Source organism: Microtus pennsylvanicus, chromosome 8 (genome assembly GCF_037038515.1).
Source record: "Microtus pennsylvanicus isolate mMicPen1 chromosome 8, mMicPen1.hap1, whole genome shotgun sequence".
NCBI lineage: Eukaryota > Metazoa > Chordata > Mammalia > Rodentia > Cricetidae > Microtus > Microtus pennsylvanicus.
The window spans coordinates 32,267,633-32,289,186 of NC_134586.1; the positions used below are offsets into that span (position 1 = coordinate 32,267,633).

The 21,554-nt window shown below is 48.6% G+C and overlaps 1 protein-coding gene across 2 annotated transcripts in view; it reads left to right on the top strand.

Moving 5' to 3' along the window:
- Tamm41 (TAM41 mitochondrial translocator assembly and maintenance homolog) overlaps positions 1-21,201 on the top strand; it is a 32,459-nt gene extending 11,258 nt beyond the window's left edge. For both annotated transcript variants that reach the window (XM_075983119.1, XM_075983120.1), the window contains exons 4-8: positions 1,857-2,007; positions 8,878-9,023; positions 12,722-12,887; positions 14,133-14,195; positions 21,053-21,201. In XM_075983119.1, coding sequence (XP_075839234.1) covers positions 1,857-2,007; positions 8,878-9,023; positions 12,722-12,887; positions 14,133-14,195; positions 21,053-21,129 — 603 coding nt within the window. In that variant the 3' untranslated portion in view covers positions 21,130-21,201. The remainder of the gene's footprint in view (positions 1-1,856; positions 2,008-8,877; positions 9,024-12,721; positions 12,888-14,132; positions 14,196-21,052) is intronic.
- The last annotated feature ends 353 nt before the right edge of the window (positions 21,202-21,554 follow it).

The following is a 21,554-nucleotide window of genomic DNA, read 5'->3' on the forward strand; positions in this document are numbered from 1 at the left end:
TAGGAATGTGGTTGTCGAAGGCCTCTGGACAAATCAGGAGTTTCCCCACCAGTGAGGTGAGGAGGTTGCCTTCCTGCATCCATGATTTCACGTGGAATGAAAGGTTATAAGAGGCCAATGAGGTAGCAGCGGGTGAAGGACGAATGTGATTCCTGGAACCTGTATGATGGTTGTCCCCTGAGAGCCACACGCACACTGTGGCACGTGAGCATGCATACGTGTGTGGGCACACGTGCACACACTCTCTAAATGAAAATGTTTAAAGGAAGGTTAGGGGATGAGCATGGACGTTATTTTAGAAGCTTAAAATTGGGCCAGGGAAGCCTAGCTGAAGGGAAGGTGCCTTTCATGTGGAAGACCCTGGGCTTGATCCATCGTTAGCACTGGAAAAAAATGGGGTTTTTGTTTGTTTGTTCATTTTGTTTTAACCATCTGTCGAGACGAGAAGTGCCTCCCTGAATCCATGAGGGAAACTCCGAACACTTAGAACGTGATTGTCTAGCGTAGGCTTCACTCTGTTTCTGCTGCTGCTTCATCGCCAGCCTTTGGCTGTCCTAGACTCTTTTACTCAGTGAATGCAGCAATTCTAAACTCATCTGGAACTGAAAGGCTTAATTACGGGCCCGTCATGTTCTCATCATGAGGGTGGAAGGGGTGATGTTGGATCAAGTGGATTTGCCTTACCTGCCGTATACGAGGCTTGAATGTTAGGAATACTCCAACCTTGGGTAATCTCACCACGTACAAGACAGAGAGTGGAGTATTACCACAAGTTCAAGATTAGTCTGGGCTACACAACAAAACTATTTCTAAAATCAGAACCGAGCACAGTGGTACATCCCTTTAATCCAGTACTCAGAGGCAGGGGCAAGAGGATCTCCAAATTTGAGGCCAGCCAAGGTTACATAGTGAGACCCTGTCTTTAAAAAAGAAAACAGAAGGAAGGAATGGGCGTGGTTTGGCTTATTTTCAGGGTTCTTGTCACCCTGTCTAAGTAAAACATGACGATAAACTGTAGTTAATGCCAGCTCCCCCCAAAAAAAGCCAAAACAAAAGAACAAACCCCCAAAAAGATAAAATAAGAGAAAGTTATTCTGTGCCTAAGAAATCCAAAGAGGCTCCATCCGCCTGGGGCTGTGTGCAGTGTCTCTTTTCCTTTTTCCAGCAAACTTGTGGGATTGGTTGTTGAGACCATTTTATTGCTGAGGATTTTGCCTGTTGCCATGGAGCTGGAAGCCACAGAGCTGGCACTGGGAAGTCCTGCTAACCATAGTGCAGACTTTAAACTGAGCACTTGGGAGTCAGGGAGCAGCTCCTGCTGCATCGGAAGGAAAAGGCCCTTCAATTGAGCCAGGCGATTGTCGTACAGGGTACTGTGGGCTTGTATGATACTCAGCCTTTGTGACAATTCTGGGTAGATTTGGGTCTGGCATGAGTCCAGAAGAGGGAGTCAGATCCCCTGGAGCTGGAGCTATAGGCAACTGTGAGCCACCTGATGTGGGTGCTGGGAACTGAATCCTGGTCCTCTGGAAGAGCAGCAAGTGCTCACAACCACCTGTAACTCCAGTTCCACATGCTGCACATACTTACATGCAGGCAAAACACTCATGAACATAAAAACTAATTTTAATAAGAATATAGCTTTTGTTTTTCTTGAAATCATGATCTTTTCTTTGTCACAATTTCTCTGACTTTGTCATTTGACAGGAGGTTCAGTAATTTCTTGTTAGAGTCATGATGGCTTCGTGTCTCTAGGCTTGCATTCTTAGCTCTTCAGTGGTCCACAGAGGGGGCAGTCAGCATTTGAGCAACACCCGCCTCTGCAGTGCTGCCTCTCAATAGTCTGCCTTTTCCAGGTGAAGATTGTATCGATGAATGAGAATGCGGCTCTTAGATCGGCCCTGGATAAGAACCTGAAGAGCGCGGTGACCACTGCCTGCCTCATGCTCCCGGAAAGCTTCTCCGAGCAAGACCTCTTCATAGAGATTGCTGGGCTCTCCTACTCAGGTTTGTACAGTGTGTGTCCAGACCTTCCCCAGGGAGACTTCTGGAGAGTTTACGGTACCAGCTCCACCCCCAGACAGCTGTTAATATATTTGGGGTGTGGCCCAAGCACATGTATTTCCAGCCAATTTGTGGATGACTGGTGCCCCTCCAGGGGTCCCAGTTTGAGAACCTCTGTCTCTGGTGTTCACCATACTGCCCCGCCCCGCCCGCTATTTGGAACTATGTCCCACTACCATGTCCCCTTGAGGCCGCACATCCCACTTTGTTTCCCAAGAGTAGGAGATTGTCTTCATGCCGGCCATGCTCTCTGCCTTGTGCGTGGTTTGTATGCATGAAGTGTGGGCACAGAACCTGCTGCTTCTCACGCCATCCCCGACTTCACACACCCTTCACACTGTTCTTCACTGTGCCAGGGACAGTGTGGCAGGTCCTCGAGTCCTCTTCTTCCTGGACGTAAACTAAGGGCTTTTCTTTCTGCTCATTGATTTATTTGTGTTATTTGTCTAAATGCTCACTTAGGTTTTTTTTCAACCAGCTGTGTCTCTCAGTCTTGGCAAAGCTTCCCTGCCCCACCCCACCAAGAAGGCAAGAGGGTAGCAGAGAGAGCAGAGCCCCTGAGCCTCACCCTAGCTATTGAGCACAGCAAGCTTCCGTGCAAGCTTTCCTTTATAGGAACAATAGAGAGGCCCCAGCATGTGCTCCGCTCGGGTTCATCCCAGCACTGCATGCATACACAGATCTTATTGACAAACTGATGCTTTCAAAAAAGGCTTTGTGGCCAGTGGATGACTCAGTGGGTAAGTGCGTCTGCCACGGAGCTTGATGATATAAGACCTACATGGTGGGAAGAGAGAACCAATTCTGGTGAGTTGTTTCCTTGTCTCTCTTTCTACACACACACACACACACACACACACACACTACATAAGTTGAAAATGTAATTATTTATTATTTTCTTGAGGGCCAAGAGTATAGCTGGAAGCAGAGTGCTTGATTCACACCGCAAGGCCTGGGTTCAATCCCCAGAACCACAAAAAAAAAAAAAGACTTGAAAATGACTCTCTTAAATAAATACCGTTTCCTGGTGTTTAAGGAACCCTGCCTGCACAGCAGTGGTGCGATCATTCTCTGAAGCCCTGTGCAGATAAGGTTTCCTGGAAATGTAATGCCTAGAGGGGCTCCGGAGGCCTCGTCTCCAGCCCTCTTCTGAAGCCTCGTCCATCACAGCACAACTGTAATTGCAGCTGGAGAGAAAGGAAATGGGCTTGGTTCTGCCTTGGCTGCCTCTCACTTTACCTGGCAGTATCCCACCCCCCTACCCCCACCCCCACACACCCCATGAGCGTGCAGAGGCAGAGTGGTCTGGTCGTACACCACATGCAGGGGCCTGGAGCGCTGAGTGGGAGAGCCTCTGGTTAGCACAGTTTCCTTGTCCAAACTGCTGGGAAGAAAAAGGGCCAAAGTCCTCTGTGCCTGGCTGACTGTGTCTGATGCAGGACTCCTGTCTTTGGCCCACAACATTGCAATCACTCATTTGTTCCCATAAAATCAGTGTCACCGTCATGCTGGGTGGATTCTAGGAGTAGTTATATATAAATGTTGAAACTTGACTGAATTTATCAAATTATATAAAAATTTTCATCTATCTATGGGCTTTTTTTTTTTTTTTTGCCCCTGGGAATAGAGCTTAGGGCCTCCTGCATGCTGAACGACATACTCTTGACACTGAACTAAACCCTGGTTCTGACTTTTTCAAATATGTGTGTATGTATGTATGTATATAGGGATTTTGGGTTTTTTTTTGGGCGGGGGGTATTTTTTTTCAAGACAAAGTTTCTCTGTAGCTTTGGTGCCTGTCCTGGAACTAGCTCTTGTAGACCAGACTGGCCTCGAACTCACAGAGATCTGCCTGCTTCCACCTCCCGAGTGCTGTGATTAAAAGCTCCACTGCCCTGCAAATATATATATATATATTGTTTTGAGACAAGGTCTCCTGTAACACCAGCTGGCCTTGAACTTGCCTTGCAGCTGAGGATGACCTTTAACTTTTGCACCACCTGCCTCTACCTCCTAGGATTACAGGTGGGTACCATCATCCCTGAACAGCCATTTTCTTGAGTGAATATTCAAACTGCCTTGAACCTGCAGCTGGCTTTTCTTTTGGAAGTAAAGGATCCAGCTGTCCATGAAAACCTCACCATGGATCCCCTCGGGCAGTGTGGTAAAAGGCTCCACTTCCTCCTGGCTCTTCAGAGCTCATTTTGAGAACCCAGTGTTCTTGAGTTGCTCAGATTCTATTCTCTGGGCAAATACCCAAATCTCCCAAGATTTCAGATTGTTCCAGCATTTATATTGCTGTATTTTATAGTCTTCCAAGTTGAAAGCTGTGAAATTTAATGTTTTTCAGGAAGTGGGGGGTGGGGGCAGGGGACGACCTGTCTGTAGTTGCACAGGTTTCTGCCAGTACTTATTGGCAAGGGCAAGTTCTGCCAGTATTGGCAGGAATAGTAATAAGCTTGTACATTTTAAGTAAAACTGATGACTACTTTGCTGGCAACATTCATGTAAATGGAAGGTAAGGAAGGAGTAGGTAGAGAGAGACGCCTGGCCTTAAGTTGTTCTGAGAAGTGACAGAAGAGTTCTCGTGAATGGTGGGATCACCTTGAACTTCCTTATGTAGGCTTAAAATATTAAAATGACTAGTTTCAAAAATGGAGTTTCTGGCCTGCCTGGTCCCACAGCCAGTTCAGTAATAATAAAACAATTATAAACTGTTTGACCTATTAGCTCAGGCTTATTATTAACTAGCTCTTACAACTTAAATTAACTCATAATTCTTGTCTATGTTAGTCACGTGTCTTAGTATCTTTTATCAGTGAGGCATTCTGATCTGGCTTCTTCTGCATCTGGCTGGTGACTCACCCTGCCTTTCCTCTTCCCTGAATTCTCTTACTCTGTTTGCCCAGCACCCCCAGCCTGGGTACAGGTCTCTCACCTATGCCAGCACCCCCAGCATCTCCCCACTTTCTGATCAGACCTGGGCGTGGGTCTTAATTTTTTATCTTTAGCCTTCATTCCAACAACTAGGATGAGATTTAAAAAAAAAAAACAGCCTTTTTGTCGTGTGTGTGTGTTTGTGTGTTTGCGTGTGCGTGCGTGCGTGCGTGCGTGCGTGCGTGCGTGTGTGTGTGTGTGTGTGTGTGTGTGTGTGTGCGCGCGCGCACGCGCGCGCTATGGGATCTGAACCCAGGTCTCTGCAAATGCTGGACCCTTGTGTGTCTGCCAGCACACCAGGTGCTCAGTCAGTGTCTGAGGATGGACAGAAGCCATTTTGTGGTGAGTTGGCCTGAACTGTAGAGGAGCCTGGGTCTTTGTTCCTGCTGTGCTCAGCTGTGTTGCGTTTGTCTGAAGTGTGAAGGGGAAACATGCCTGTCGGCAGCCCCTCAGCGTTCCCTGCTCGTTTTTCATATCAGCCAAGGTAGTGTCTTTTCTGCAGCTGAGGAAAAACCTTCCAGAGTGGCATTTGGGCCACCTCCTGAAACACTGCTTTAGTTATTTCTGTTAAACCTGTGTCCACTTGTAGCAGAATGAAATTGGGTCCCTAAGTCGCACCGTATACAAAATTAATTCAAACTGGATCTTTGACCTAAGAATTAATGTACAAGGTAAAACTGTAAAACTCTTAAATTTGGGATTAGGAAATGGTTTCTGAGATTACACCAAGAGCTGAAATAGCAAAGAAGAAAAACAAACAAAAATATTATACCCTTAATCCCAGCACTCAGGAGGCAGAAGCAGGTGGGGTCCCTTAGAGTTTGAGATCAGCCTGGTCTACAGAGTGAGTTCCAGGCCAACCAAGATATGTGATGAGAGTTTGTCACAAAAAAAGGAACCATATTAAGAAATTTAATGCACTGTAAATAATAGTATCATCCCAAGAGGTGAAAAGACAAATGAAATTGGACGCTGTTTCAAAAATCACGTTTTTGAAAACAGACCAGTGTCTTTAAAATTCCAGCAAAAAAATAATCCAAATTAAAAGCAGGCCAAGTCTCAGAATGGGCATGTCCTTGGGGGAAGAAGTGTGAAGTTTCAGCAGGCCCACGGGTGGTCAGCCATCACCATGAGGGACCAGCAGAGCCAGGCACTGCCTTCAACCTTAAGACAGTGCAATTGAAAGGAGGCTGCCAGTTATGGGTTGTGGGGGCACATGCGAGTAGGATTTGCTGAAGGAGGCAGGAAACAGGAAGATCACAAGTTCAAGGCCAGCCTGGGCTACACAGTTTAAAAATCAGGCAGTGGTGGCACAGGCCTTTAATCCCAGCACTGAGAGGCAGAGGCAGGCAGATCTCTGTGAGTTCAAGGTCAACCTGGTCTATAGAGCAAGGTCAGGACAGCCAAGGCTGTTACACAGAGAAACCCTGTCTCAAGAAAGAGAAGGGGGATGCAGGAAGAAAAAGGAGGCAAGAATGAGTGCTAATGAGTGGAAACTGGCACCTTCCTGGTTGCTGATGGGAGTGTAAAATGGTACAGAGTGCACTTCTCCAGAATACTGAGTGTGTTAACAGGACCCCAAGTCTACTCCCAAGTGTGTAACTAGAGATAAATAAAAACACGCTTAGCTGAAAATTTCTCTGAATGTCACAACATGCTTCATAATGAATAGTCTAAAAGTTGAGATAACCCCCGACATCCATCGACTAAAATGGGTAGATAAAATTGGTACATCTTCACAATAGAGTTAGCACCATAAACAGGCATTAAGGACTGACCCATGGTACGGACAACTTGTATCATGAAACATTTTGCTGAAGTTTGTGTAAGACCACAGGCAGTGGTTCCATGTGAGCCAGAAGGACTGAGAATGCAGCTCAGTAGAATAGCAGTTGCCTAGCGTGCATAAATCCTGGGTTTGTTCCTAAAGGTGGGAGGAGCCAGGAATGGAGGGGCACAAATGGAACCCCAGAAATTGACAGGCCAAGGCAGGGGGATCATGAGTTCCAGGCTGGTCTGAGCTGGGTAGGGAAAGCTGTGGAGACAGTCAGCCTCTGCCTGAGGCTTGCATAGGGACGACAGGACATGGTGGGTGGTTATTAATGGCATGGGATTTTTGTGGGGTGTTTGTTGTGATGGTTTCATTATGCCTAGACATATTAAAAACATTTGCTTCATGTACCTTAAATGGATGAATTGTCTGGCATGTGAGCTCAGAAACTTTGAAAAGTGGGCATTTTATTTTTGCCACGGCAGATCCAGTTTGAGCTGCAATCCTTAGACACAGCCACACAGACACAACCTGCACTGAAACCTGTGCATGTTGCTTGCTGCATGGAGTAGAGTCTGTGTGTCTCTTCAGGGCTCAGTGTGGCTTCTGATACTTGGTAGCACCCAAATATTCATTGTACTGAAATGACATTGGTCCTGTGGTTAGTTTAAAAAGGCAAAAGTAACCAGTAGTTGTGACTTTAGACTAAGGACTTTGTCTACCCACTGTCCTTTCCCTACCAATAGTATCTACTATGAGGCCACCGGCATACAGTCCTGGAGACTCCACCATGAAGACCCGGCCTAGTCTTGGTCACTCCAAAGGCCATGCTCAGATAATTTTGATCCTTTTTCCTCACAGTAAAGATTACACCCCAACATGAGCCTGGTAGGGGTCACACCGCACTCTGTCTATTGCAGACAGTTTTGCACTTTTACTTTTTCCCAACAAGCCAACAGTTTACTCAAGGAAATTCCACTATGCAGGCCATAGCCTCTTAGAATCCTTCTTCCCCCAAGAAAAGGAATTGGCAAAGGTAATATAGGTTCTGATATAATTGTCACAGTGCTCTCATTAACCCCAGAAGTGACCTTTTGAATGACAGGTTCTCTCCCATCCTACTCTTGAGGGGCCTCCTTAGCAAATGTGGCGTCTGTCTGCCCCATGTGGGCTTCAGCGCATCCCTGTCATGGCACTTCACCTGGAAGCCCTACTGTTCTGTCCTGGCAACACCAGGATGTAGCCCAGAGCCTTGTGCCAACCAGGATTATGCTCTATCCCTGAGGCGCATACCCTCCCCACCCCACCAGCCTCTTGCATTCACCCAGATGCTCCGTTTTACTGCCCTTCCCTCTAGGGCTGCCCAATCATCCTCAGTGGCAGAGGAGTCACTTCTCGTTAGCTTCAAAAGCTGTGGCAGTGGGTATGGTGGCATGTGCCTAGAACCCCCAGCAAACCAGGAGGGTCAAGAGTTGAAGGCCAACTCGGGCTACATAACAAGTTCTAGGCCAGCCTGGGCTTATTGAGGCCTTGACTCAAAAAGTCAAAAGTAAAGAAAGTAGAAGTTGCTCTTTCTCCTTCAGAGTAATTTTTTTGCCCAAAATTCATCCTGTTGCACATATTGCATCCTTTATTTCTTTCCACTTAAAATTTTTAAAGATTTGCTTTCTGTGAAGGAGTTGTTTTGCCTGCATGTGTGTCTTCTGTGTTCATGCAGTGCTCTCAGAGGCCAGAGATGGTGTTGAATCCGCCAGATCTGGAGCTACAGGTTATGAACAGTCTGTCACCTGGGTGCTGGGAACCTAAAGTCCACAACTGGCCACAGGCGGGGTTTCCACGTTTGCCAGCACAAAGGTTTCCTTAGTGGAAAAACAAGCTTTGATGGCCAGGCCGGTGACCCCATCTGAGAGGATCACTGGACGGCAGCTGATATACAGGACTCTGTGACTTCAGACTCTCAAATTCCTTGTGTACTGTGATGGCCATTTTTCAAAAGAAGGTGTTCTGCTGAGGGATCCTGCCATGCTGTCCAGTGAGCCCCAGTTGTTCGTGGATCAGGACTGGAATTCTTCTTGAGGCTTGACTCTTCTGGTTCTTTTGACTAGGTGACTTTCGCATGGTGATTGGCGAAGAAAAAGCAAAAGTCTTGAACATCGTGCAGCCCAACGTAGCCCACTTCCGAGAGCTCTACGGGAACATATTACAGGAGGACCCCCAGGTGGTGTACAAAATGCAGCAGGGCCGACTAGAGGTGAGCTGTGCGCCCTGACGCCTACAGGACCAGAGGAAGAGCCAGGATTCGTTTATTCGTTCATTGTTTACTGATGTTTCCTGGGATGGTAGTGACTGAACCTGTGCCTCACACCCCTAGACAAGTAGTCTGCCACTGAACTACATCCAGCCTTCTTGGGACTTCTTGAGGCAGAGTCTTTCCAAATCGCTCTGGGTGGTTTTGAACTCACTCCACCATCAGGAAGCCTTGAACCTGGCAATCTTCTACCTTAGCCCCCCAAGAAGCCAGAGTTACAGGCCAGCTCACAAGGCTGGTGGCAAGAACTACCTTTTTTTCCTGTTACTACTTTGTTTACGCTAACGAAAGGAACGTGTTCATTGATACTTTCATGCATGTCCGTCCTTAGGCTTGTTCTCTTCACACCTCAACCCTCTGAGTGCCCTGGCCACTCTGGCCTCTTCTCTTTGGTCACTCGGTCAGTCACCATGCTGCTTTTGATTGAATGCGTTCCATTACCCTCCCTACTTCTTCCTCTTGTCTAGAGAGGCTGCCTTATTTCCCTTATGTCCAGCCCTGTCCATTTTCCTGCAGTTACCATGGTTTCATTTTTCTTTACAGTTCCATTGTATATCTGTGCCACATTTTCTTTTCTTTTGAATTATTTTGGACAGTCAGTGGGAGCCCATGCTGTTTACTTCAACTCCCTATGTAACTAAGGATGACCCTAAGTTCCCAATTCTCCTGAGAGTCAGAATTCAGGCATGTGCCACCGTGCCCCGTTTATAGAGGGCTAGAGCTTGAACCCGGGACTTGCTGCATGCTGGGTCTGCATCCCAGCCCTGCACCATACTCTCTCCATCCATTCATTTGTGAACAACAAACCTGGTTCTGTTTCCTGGCTGTTAGGAATAGTGCCGCAATGAGACAGCTAAGCCAGAGGCTCCTGTGGCGTATTTACTTAGACCCCCTTTAGGTCACGCCCAGGAGTTTTGAGACCCAGGTCTTTTGAGAGCAGTATATGAATTCATTAGACCATTTGTGACTATTCTGTCACCATGTTTGCTTACCAGGTGACATTAATGCCATTTAATTGACTGGGCTGGCAAGATGGCTCCGAGAGTAAAGATCTCCTCCTGACTCCACCAGTTATCTCTGGCCCCTGCGCACCCAACGTGGCATGTTTGCCCATACCCATAAATAACGAAATGTAATTTTTTTTTAAAGAAAAAGAAGGGAGGGACATTCTGCCTTTGGTGTTGTAGACAGATGTAACATACAGAATGTCCAGGTTTTTGGCTTCCTTCAAATGTCTCATCAGGAGGGTTGTAAACATGAGTCCGTCCCTGAGGCAAACCCCAAGGTATAACTCGTTTCTTTGAAAGTAACTGTGAACTGATTCTTATCCTCCTTCCCAGCAGGAATGGAGAACAGTCCATTGGTCCCTGTCAGTCACCACACCTGGTGCCGAGAGCCCTCAGTCATGCGCTGTAACCCACTAGGATTCATTTAGTTCTTGTAAAGGCCAGACTTCCTGGGGACCTGACAGAGGCCATCAACACTTTTTTCTTTCCTGGGGCCTTCTAGAGAGATGGCACTGTTAGGGTGTTGGGGGTGGGGTAGGAAAGAGAACAGCTTATTAGTTCGTGAATCTGGGGGGCAGCAGATTTCCGATCAGTAGGGCAGGCTAGTGGGCTGGAGACCCAGGGAAGAGTTGGTGCCACAGCCTTGAGTCTAGAGGCAGACTACCTGCTTCAAGGGACCTTGGGCATTTCTCTTGTAGCCTTCAGCTGACAGAGGAGCCTGCCCCACTATGATCAGCTGTATTTATACTCACCTGATCTAAATGTTAATTGAATCTTAAAAATGCCTTCTCAACATCCGGGCTGGTGTTTGACCGAGTAGCTGAGCACTGTAGATTAATCAAGGAACACAAAACAGCCACCATACCCCACATTTTCTGTGTGTACAGATAGCACCCGTCTCTCTTTCCAGAAGTGTGATTATACTTTTTCTCACTGCTTTGGCCAGGGGGAAAGAGTGACAGCCTCCGCCCAGGCTTCTCCAGTGGCAGCTCTGATGTCCCTCCATGGGGTTTGCTCATGGCACTCCTAGTGCCAACCTCAGGTCAGGTGCTTCTGCACCCGAGGGCTCTGGCTCTGTGAGGCTGCTGGGAGCTGAAGGGCCTCAGGGTTCTTCCAACGCAGGGAATATGCCAGGTCTTTACCTCTGACCAACCTACCCAAACAGCAAGTCAGATGAATGCCTTCATCTTTTTTGTTTGATGCTATTGTTTGGGACAGGGTCTCACTGGGTCCTAGCTGGCCTGGAACTCACTGTGTAGACCAAGATGTCGATGTGAGTGTGGCCCCACATGACTTTGTGGAGTTGATTCTCTCCTTGACATGGATCCTGGGGATGGGGCTCAGGTCACCAGGCTGCCCCTGAAGCTGTTCTTTTCCTCAGTGCTGTAGGTGCTGCTGAGGAGGTGGTGCTGCTTCTGCGTGGAGCAGGCAGCTGCGCTCACGTGTAGCTTTCATGTTGTTTATTTTTAATTCTGAGACAAAATACACTGTATTAGGGAACTGGTCTGGTCTCAGCAGTGGGGCTAACTTTTGATTCACCGGTCCCCAGGCAATACATAGTTTTATATCTGTCTTTGTCCTAGAACAACTTAATGTATTTAGACTACATTAGAGCAGAACCAGCTGGGTGGCTCAGTCATTTGTAACAAGTCATGACAACTAAGTTAACCACTTACCTTCTGTGTTCTGGAGGGCTCAGAGGGAGGCAGGCCTCTGTCGTCAGTGTGTCCCTGCAGTCACTTGTGAAGTACAGCGCTGGGGAGACGCGCCCAGAGCAGGGGCACGAATTCAGATCCCATGGTCTCATACTCACGACCCCTCACAGCATTCAGAGTGAGGAGGAAACGCTGAGCCCTGCGTTTGATCTGGACTTGTTAGCTGCAGCCCACCTCCCTTAGCTGCTGGTTTAAGACAAGTCAGAAACTGATCCTCCAAAGAGGTTTCTCTTGGAGCTGGAGAGATGGCTTCGTGGTTAAGAGCTGTTCTTGCAGAGAACCTGGGTTTAATTCCCAGCACCTCCATGGTGGCTCAATTCTGTCTGTAACTCTGATTCTGAGGGATCTGACACCCAGTTCTGGGCTCTTCAGGAACTAGGTACACACGTGGTGCACAGAAATATGTGCAATCAAAACACCAATGCATAAAATAAAATAATTTTTTAAAAGATTTTTTTTTTTTTTTTGGTTTTTTTGAGACAGGGTTTCTCTGTAGCTTTGGAGCCTGTCCTGGAACTCCCTTTGTAGACCAGGCTGGCCTCGAACTCACAGAGATCCGCCTGTCTCTGCCTCCCGAGTGCTGGGATTAAAGGCGTGCGCCACCACTGCCCGGCTAGATGTTTAAGAGGCTTCTTTTCTCACAAAGAAGTGGGATATTCTAAAACCAGGGCTGTCCTTTTTAAAGGGACCTGTAATCCTGACCTTGTAAATACTCAGTTTCTTACGCCACCTGGGGAGGGGTGGTGCTTATGTTAGAGGAAGGAAAACCTTATTTGATACAGATGTGTGCATGGGAGTCCTGTATAGCACGAGACTCTTGTTTGCAGGATTTTTAAATAGAAGCCATGTGTCTGACAGTGTCTAGACTTCAGAGCATTTGCAAAGACGTCATCTCTCTCTCTCTCTCCCTTTTTCCCAGATAGATAAAAGCCCGGAAGGACAGTTCACCCAGCTAATGACATTGCCCAGAACCTTACAGCAGCACATCAATCACATCATGGACCCTCCTGGGAGAAACAGGGACGTGGAGGAGACCTTACTGCAAGTGGCTCAAGACCCCGACTGTGCCAGTGTGGTGCGGCTAGGTGTGTCCACAAGAATGGTGTTAGGCAAGGGCTGGCTGTGGAAAGCCGCCTCTGCCTTTCTGATGCAGTCATTGTTCCTTCTTCCTTGGCTAAGGAGATCAAGAGAGAGAGTATGTCTGGGGAGAGGAAAACCATGAACAATTCGGGGTTTTCAGGATCCTGGGCTCTAAAGCACTTCAGTGATTGAAGTGCAATTCTTTAGGTTTCAGGAACATAGCTTGTAGATGTCGTTTGAAAGATGTGTCTGTCCCTGTGGTGTGAGAAGGAAAGAGACCGATGGCATCGGCAGCTTCTCTCTGACTGGCACCAGGTTCTGTCAACCGCCCTGAGGGCTGTCAGGCTCTGTTTCTCCCCATTCCCCCCAGGACCTTCCTAATGCTCATCAGAATATTCAGATCTGGGTGGTGGGGCTGACCTGTGATTTCAGTGCTCGCCAGTAGTTCATAACCAACCGAGACTACACAGTGAGTTCAGGACCAACCTAGGCTGTAGCAAGGTGAGGCTCTGTCTGTAAAGACAACAGAAAACTCTCACCCTTTTCTCGAGAGATCCACTTCTCCCTAGGGTAGCAAAGGACAGTAGGAAAGATGTAACTGTGAAACTGAAAATGACCCATGTCTCAAACGAGTCCATCTTCCTGCTCTCCCTCGGTAAATATTGATTGGTTGGAAATGCGGTTTACAGTAGGAATTTGGAGGGTGACTCACAGCTAACCCGAGACTGGCTCCTCCCTCCCTCTCTCAGGAACCTGCACCAGGTTTCTAAGTGTGTCCATGTGCTCGCTCTTGTGTGGCCAGGACAGGCCGTCACTGGGTTGCTGCTGTCCTGAGGCGATGGAAGACTTGGACCATGTGTCTTAGCGTATTCTCTTCATTTACTTTTACACTGAACACTTTTCCCCTAGATAAAAAAGAAACTTTTCTTTAACTCTTCTGCATCTTGGAACGCAGAACTAGAAGACACAAGCAGCTTTAAATTCCTAAGATGACCTTTGAGGATCTCCTGGCGTGCCTCTTGTTTTAAGGTGTCCCAGTTGCCCCACAGCCTTTGCCAGTGGTCACGCAGCTGGGCCTGACCCCCGCTGGTTCCTCAGTGCCCAGCTGTTCTAACACCCTCCTCAGTCACTCCTCCACTAGTTCTGTTGAATAGCTGCAAATGTCTAGTTTTAGGTTCTTGAAGACTGCTACGATGGCAGCCATCTGTCTGGGCTTCTCTTGGTATCCTTTTTGTTTTTGTGTTTTGCAGGGGTCTCATCAATCGTCAGACCTTCAAGCATCAGGCAGAGCACCAAAGGCCTCTTTACTGCTGGTAAGAGCTTTGGAAATAGGCGCCTGTGGTATACCTGCTGTGTACCCACTGGCCAGAGTGGCTTCAGCGCTATTGGCTGAATGCGCATGCATCTCCCCTGGTGACTGATGGTGCTGGTGCAGGCCCTCACACTTCACCCCCATCCCCCTGGACACTGCGGTGCCGTAGACACAGCTTGTAACTGCAGTGTGACCTGGACATCTGCCGGCTCACTGTCTGAGGTGCCTCTCCTCAGTCCCGCCGACAGCTCCTGTGTGGGGTTTGCCCTCACATTTCCATAGCGAAGTCATACTGCAAAGCAGCACTGCCAAAGCCGCGGTGCAGGGAGCTCCCTCCCCAGCACCCCTCACCGACGCCGCGAGGGAAGCAGTGGATTTATGTTGCCGGTCCTCTGCCCTTTTGCTTTAGGTGCCATCCCCCGTGGGTGATCTGAAGGCAGTACTTGGACCACCCAGCTATGTCTCCTTGCTGTCAGGCGCGCCCACTCGCGTCCTCCCTCCTGTCTCAGAACTGCTCTCATACTTGCAGTTTGGGCTAAGTCACTACTGAAGGTTTGACGCTGAGGGGAGGCACATGGTGTGCTCTTCCTCCTCGGCTGCCCTGCGGGTCTCTGTCTGGTCCCTTTGGTCTGTGCCTTTCACTCTCTCTGTGCACAGACTCCTTTTGATGAGCAGGCTCCTGGAAAAGAATGAACTTGGAGACTGTGTTTGAAACCTTTTTTCTCTATCTTTACACATAGTTAGCATTTAGGCCAGGTAGAAAATAAAAATAATTTCCCTTCAGACCTTGAGGTCACTGGTTCTGGTGGTGCCCACCTATAATTCCAGCACCCAGGAACTCACAGTTCAAAGTCTGCATAGCAAGACCCTATCTCTGAGCAAAATAGAGAAGGAAGAGAGAGACAGAATTTTGAAATAATTACTGCAATTATTCTCTCACTTTCCAGACTACTGTTGAAGTTCAAAGCCATGCTGCTCCTTAATCCATCGTGTGTGTTCTCCCTGGAAGCTTGTGGTCTTCCTCCTCTGGGGCTCTGGAGGCTAGTGATGCTGTGGTCTTCCTCTGGGGCTCTGGAGGCTAGTGATGCTGTGGTCCTCCTCTGGGGCTCTGGAGGCTAGTGATGCTGTGATCCTCTTCCTCTGGGGCCCTGGAGGCTATTGATGCTGTGGTCCTCCTCCTCTGGGGCTCTGGAGGCTATTGATGCTGTGGTCCTCCTCTGGGGCTCTGGAGGCTAGTGATGCTGTGGTCTTCCTCTGGGGCTCTGGAGGCTAGTGATGCTGTGGTCTTCCTCTGGGGCTCTGGAAGCTAGTGATGCTGTGGTCCTCCTCTGGGGCTCTGGAGGCTAGTGATGCTGTGGTCCTCCTGTGGGGCTCTGGAGGCTAGTGATGCTGTGGTCCTCCTCTGGGGCTCTGGAGGCTAGTGATGCTGTGGTGTAATTGTTCTGATCTCTTCTCCTGGCCATTCTCTCAGTGGGGAAACCCAGAATAGTCTCTCATTCCCCATTTGTTTTCTCAGTTCTCTTTTTCCTCAGAGTCCTTTATCCCGATGCTGGGCTCCTAGGCCAGGGGTTGCTTTTTCTTTTGTCTCCCATGTGTTAGCCTTGTGGTCTTTTCCCTTTGCTCTCTAGGAGGTTTTCTCAGCTTTAGCTGTGAGCCTGCAGGTCTGTCTGTGTGTAGGGGGTATTGGGTGTCACATCCTATACAAGCCCTTTCCCACTGGTTGTAGTCCTGGCCCCTGCTCCTTCGTCTTTTATCCCCAGCACTTTTGTCAAATAAAGTGGCTCTGTTGATGAGTAGGGTTTGGGAACCCTTCCTCCTCCCCCTTTCCAGCACTTGGCATCATCACTTTAGTTAGAGACCCATGTGTTAAGCGTCTGTCCTGTGCTAGCTGCTCAGCATATGAAAGTGGGCTTTGGCCATCTTGCCTCCTGAGCTGGAAAGAGAGACAGACACGCATGTCAATGGAAATGGGACAGAAGTGGCTCCCAAACCAAGTGATCTTTCACCCTGTACCCGCTCCTTGGATGTGAGACTGCCTGAGCTGGTGTGGCCACACGTCTTAGAGTCCCACAGCCCAGTGCATGCCCATTGGAATATTTGTTCCCAGGATATGGCATTGCCTTCCTGAGTCTGTGGAAAGGTCTGGCCGGGTTTCAGCAGCACTAAACACTAAGTCAGCTGCAGAAAAGATCTCCCACAACTCAGTGAGTAGCCTTGTCTTTCTAACTAAGGTAGCCATTTATTCTGCGCTCCTGCTGGTGTGTCCTGGCAAAGCTGACATGGAGGTGCTATTGTTTGCTTGGGTAAATCAGGCTCTCGATTTGTGCTGTGCCTGTTGCTGGCTGCTCCTTGCCGTGCTCAACCTTGAGTGAGACCTACAGATTCTTGAGCGGGGACTTCCTGGAAGGAACACTTAATGCTTTTAGTTGTGATAATGGTGTTATTTGGGTTGCTTTTTTTTTTTAAATCTTGTTCCTTCAGAAAAACATGCCAAAATATTTGTGGATTAAAATAATATGATGCCTGGGATTTGCTTTATAATAAATGGTGTAAGGTAGTGGATTCTGGACTGTTTCTGAGCTGGTGTGTTATTGAAACCCAGGAAAGATAAGTTGGGTTCTATCAGTATTCTATATTCTATCAGTATTTGTATATTTTTATTTAAGACAGGGCATCCTATAACCCCGGCCAGCCCCAAACTACTATGTAGCCAAGGATGTCCTCAAACTCTTGATCCTCGTGTCTCTACCTCTCATAGCAGGTTTGCACCACCGCACCAGGGCCTCATTCATGCTGGGCACGTGTTCCCACTGAGCCACACCCAGACAGTGTATTGCTGTGTAGTACAGGTTGACCCTGCCGCCTTAGCCTCTGGATGCCGGAATTTCTCTCTGTCAATGTCAGGTTGTATGTGAGTGTTGGGGACGGGGATTTTAGGAAAACCAAGCTGTTTTCTTTACAGGACTCCTTTGGCCAATGAGAGGCTTCACTGCTCCATGCTTGTACACTGTGGGGTAGAACTAAACTGTCACTTAAGACCTTTTTGACACTTTGTATCCAAACAACAGAGAAACTGAAGGATTTTGTCCCATTCTGTGCCTGATTTTAATAAAAGTAACTTCGGTTGTAGCGATATCTTACTGAGAGAAGCAGCCTCTGTGAAACTGAATAGCAGTGCTGTCGTGAGACATACCAAAATAAACCCAAAAACTACTTCTTCTATTTGAATACTGAAGATAGGACAGGAGCTGGGAAGGCGGGGGGGGGGGGGGGGGGGGGGAGGGGGGATCAGTGAATCTCCACCCTTCCTCCTGATAACCTCCAACCTGAGCCAGGCCCCAGTCTTTCCGCTCACTCCTTCTGTTTGCCAGCAGAGGGCAGTGCTAGCAGAACCTGCCGTTCTGGTTCCTGCTTCCCCTGAACAATGACTTGTTCCACTTTCCTTTCCAAGGAGGAGTTCATAGGCTGCATAAACTGTAGAAAATGATGACCCCGTAGTTCTCTGGGGCTTCTGGTCTCTGTGTATGGCTGTGGCTTATGACATCTGTAACCAGCCCCTTGGGAAGCATGGCTAGTGTGGTGTGCAGCCTGACCCCTCTGTCTTCGTGGCTTCCCTTGGCGATTCTCACCAACAGACACACTTGTAGTTTCAGTACAGAAGTATTGTGTTCCTTCTCTCCAGAAGTTTCTGCTTTAGGAGCTGATCTCATCTCTTAGACTCATTGCTAGCAGAGCAGCAGGGCTCTCATCAAGTTTTGTGGGTCATAGAGAACCGAGGCCAGCAGGGTGCCCCTAAGAAAGCGCTCTGCTCTTGAGGTATCACATCTCTGCTAACAAAAGACCAGCTCGGCCAGGTGTCTTTGTCTGAGCTGCAGCAGTGTGAGTAAGCTGGTGTGGGGAAGTCGGCAGCCAGCCTGAGAGACAGGCCAGAGCCCCACAAAGGATGGCCCCAAAGCTGCATTCACCATTCAGAAGTACTTGAAGACAGAGGGAGCCACTGGCCGGTGTAAGACTACAGCAGCAGCAGATGCCAGAGACCAGCAGATAGGGTGCCAGCCAGCTAGCCAGCTGAGGGACCTCTGTAGCCTGAACCCGGTCCAGGGCAGCACAGGCAGAGAACCTGTGGATGGTACCTGGGCCACATGAGTGGGACGCAAACAGTCAAACTCAGCTCAAAAAGTTTCGCCTTGGGAGGCAGTGGGGCCACCCTCTGAGGTGCTGGGGCCTGGGGAGACTGTTTTCTAATTTTCCCCACCTGTCTTTATGGTCAATCAATTAACTCTAGGGACAGATCCCTCTCCCAACTTCAAAAGATTTGGCTGAATTAATAAGACAGGTTTAGTCTTGTCCCTAAAAAAATATCCCAGCATACCTCACTGCCTCTCAGCCCTTTCCTGAAACACCGGGGAGCCAGTCGTTATTTTTTTCTTACATCATCTTTCTAATAATGTGTTTATCACTGAATCCTGAACATCCATCCTCTTCCTCCTTCCTTCCCTTCCAGCAGGGTCTGCATCTGAGGCTGCAGTGAACTCAGTTCTGGCTCTGGGCCCTGAGTTCTAGGACTGTAGATGTGTACAGATGTGTACTGCCACACCCAGCTAAGTCTGAAGCTTGTCAGATTCTGCTGTAGCTCTGCCTCAGATGCCCTTTCCCGTGTGGCTAGGTCTTCATTCGGAAACTCACTGCAAGCCTCTGGAGTCTCATTGACTTTCTCCTCAAAAGAGTGGATTTGAATTAGAATTGTAGGTTAGAGTCCTGAACAGCAGAGTCACACCCCTGTCTTAGAGCGTTTTCTGGAGAGTTTGTTGCACTAATGGCCCCTTCTTGTTGATACTTTTTCTTTTTGAATTGAATGTGTGCTCTAAATGGATTTTTTTCCCCTTCTTTCGATCTGTCTTTGTTTATTTGACCAGAGTTCCTTGCATGCTGAGCACTAAACACATACCTCGTAGCCCCAGCAGCCCCGGACCCCAGTCCTGATGGATGTGAGGATATACAAACAGCTCCACCCTGGAGCTGCACTCTGCCCTTTCCATAGTCTTCATGGGGCTTCCCACTTCCTGAGTCAGGTTCCCAACCTGTTTGTTCCCCGTGCTTTGCAGCCCTTGCTGTCATTTGAAGGACACTTTGCCTGTTTCAGTTTTATGAACTTGCTGGTTGAAATTTTTAAAACCTTTGTTGAAGTTAATCTGTGTGTTCTTAACCTTGTGCAAGCCTCAGAGCCTATGTAAACCTGTCAGGATTGAGCACTTTCAGAGTGGTAAAGCTATGGACAGAGCCCCTGGAAACCTAACTCTGTGGAAGTGCACATAAACAGTGCACAGCAAACTTCCCTGCAGCTCTAAGAAGCTCAGAGTGTCTCGTGGACAGACCCTCTATTGCCTAGGCTAGCATCCTACCGATGAGAAACTGGAGGAAGGCTCAGAAAGGGAGAGTCACCATCACACCCATCCTCGTCTAGCCGGGCCCATAACCCGAGCCTCTGTGTTCTTTGTAGCACAGTTCCCTGCTACAGTCTGACAGAGCCGAAGAAGGAAGTGTGCTCAGTCAAGGGAGGCTCTAAGCAGGGGCTCAGCTGTTTTCAGTATTTACCTGCTCTTCCAACTCTGAGAAGCTAGCTCCTTGCTAAGTTTTCTGAAGGCCTCCAGCCATGACTCAGCAACCTTGGCTGCTGCGCTGAGTCTTGCCTGTGTGACGGCCTGACTTCCGCTCAGTCTTCTGGTTGGTTCCACTGGAATTTGAAGCAGCACCTTATGTAATGATCTTCCAGCCCTAGTGTTCAGGTGGGTGAGGCCGGCTAGAGTCGTTGCTCCAGGGAGAAAATGAAGAGGGGTGGAGGCAGTGAAAAGGCTGTGTTTCTCAACGAGATCACGTCAAGCCAGGAGCACATCCAGATTCATCACTAATGATTTTGGGAACTCTGCCTTTCTCTGTCATTGCTTGCAGTAGCCACAGGTTCCAAGCAGGCGAGGCAGCTTCCAAGTAACAGGGTCAGGTAGTTTAAAAGATCACTTCCTGGAATGAATTGTGCCCCTTGCCGACATGTTCAGCAAGCCCACAGCCAGGAGCGTGCACTTCCAACCACAGCACAGATCACCGTGTACAACTCAAAAGACCACACCCTAAAGCACTGAGTGCCCTCACCCATAACACGAGGAAGTCAGATCCATAGTAACGTCCAGGGCTAATAACTAATAATTGGCAGGGCTGGAGAACACTAGCATACCATCATTGTATGTTTCCCATCATCCCTAGCGAGCCTCTTCTCTGGGGTCTTGTGGTTGGGATGAAGTCAGGGCTGTGCGGGCCAGCCCTCCCTCCCTCAGCCACTTCAGAAGACTCAGCTGTGTACCTGTTCTGTGTTGCTAGGTACCAGGTACTGCCCTGGTGAAAGGGAACAAGGTCCCTGTCCCGGGGGAGCTGTCAGTCTAGGCAGAGAGACAGGAGAGTCGGCTGCAAACACTGCACAGTGCGGTACATGCTGTGCGAGAGATGAGCCCCAGGCACGAGAGCAGCCTAGCATGTGCACTGAGCAGGAACTAGTGAGAGCAGCCTTTGTTCTGGGCAGGCAGGGGGAGTGTGGGGCACTGCAGCAACCAGCTGCTGGCTGGGGTGCAGGTGCTCCTCTCTTCTGTGACCTGCGAAACTCTGGCTGCCGGGACCCCATACCTCAAAGGTTTGCTATCCGAGGGAGTCTAGTTCCAGAGCTGCATGGGATGCTCTGCTAAAGTTCAGCTCCAGGTCCTCCAGACGCCCAGTCAGCCCGTCACAGCCCCATCCGCTCAGAGTGACACCGCCAGTCACTGTCCACTCAGCAGGACTCACTTTCTCACCCACGCTTCTTTTCTCTTGCAGGTGTGAAGAAGTCAGTGATTTACAGTTCACGGAAACTCAACAAAATGTGGAGAGGCTGGTTGAGAAAAACACCCTGACTTGCTGCTTATGTGTGTTGTGTAGATTATGAATAAATGGCTCCGTGCTTTTTGATGGAGCTTTGTTTATCACTCTGACTAGCTGCTTGAAATTGAGGAGACCAAGGTTTGCATCATACTTGGTAGGGTTTGGCTTTGTTTTGTATTTTACTTTTAGACAGTGTCTCACTTTGTAGTCCTGTCTGGCCTCAAACTCGCCAAGATCCACCTGGCTTTCCAGGCTGCAAGTTTGGGTGCCTCCTGAGTGCCAGGATTAAAGGCATGCATCACCATGCCTGGTTCACATGTCAGACACTAACTCAGGTGCAACCCAAGCATGTAAAAGGACTTTGCATCCCAAGAAAATTCTTCTATGTACAGAACTGAAAAGGTGTTTTGTGATCAGGTTGGGGAAGGGGTTCTGACTTTGAGGACACAGAGTCGAA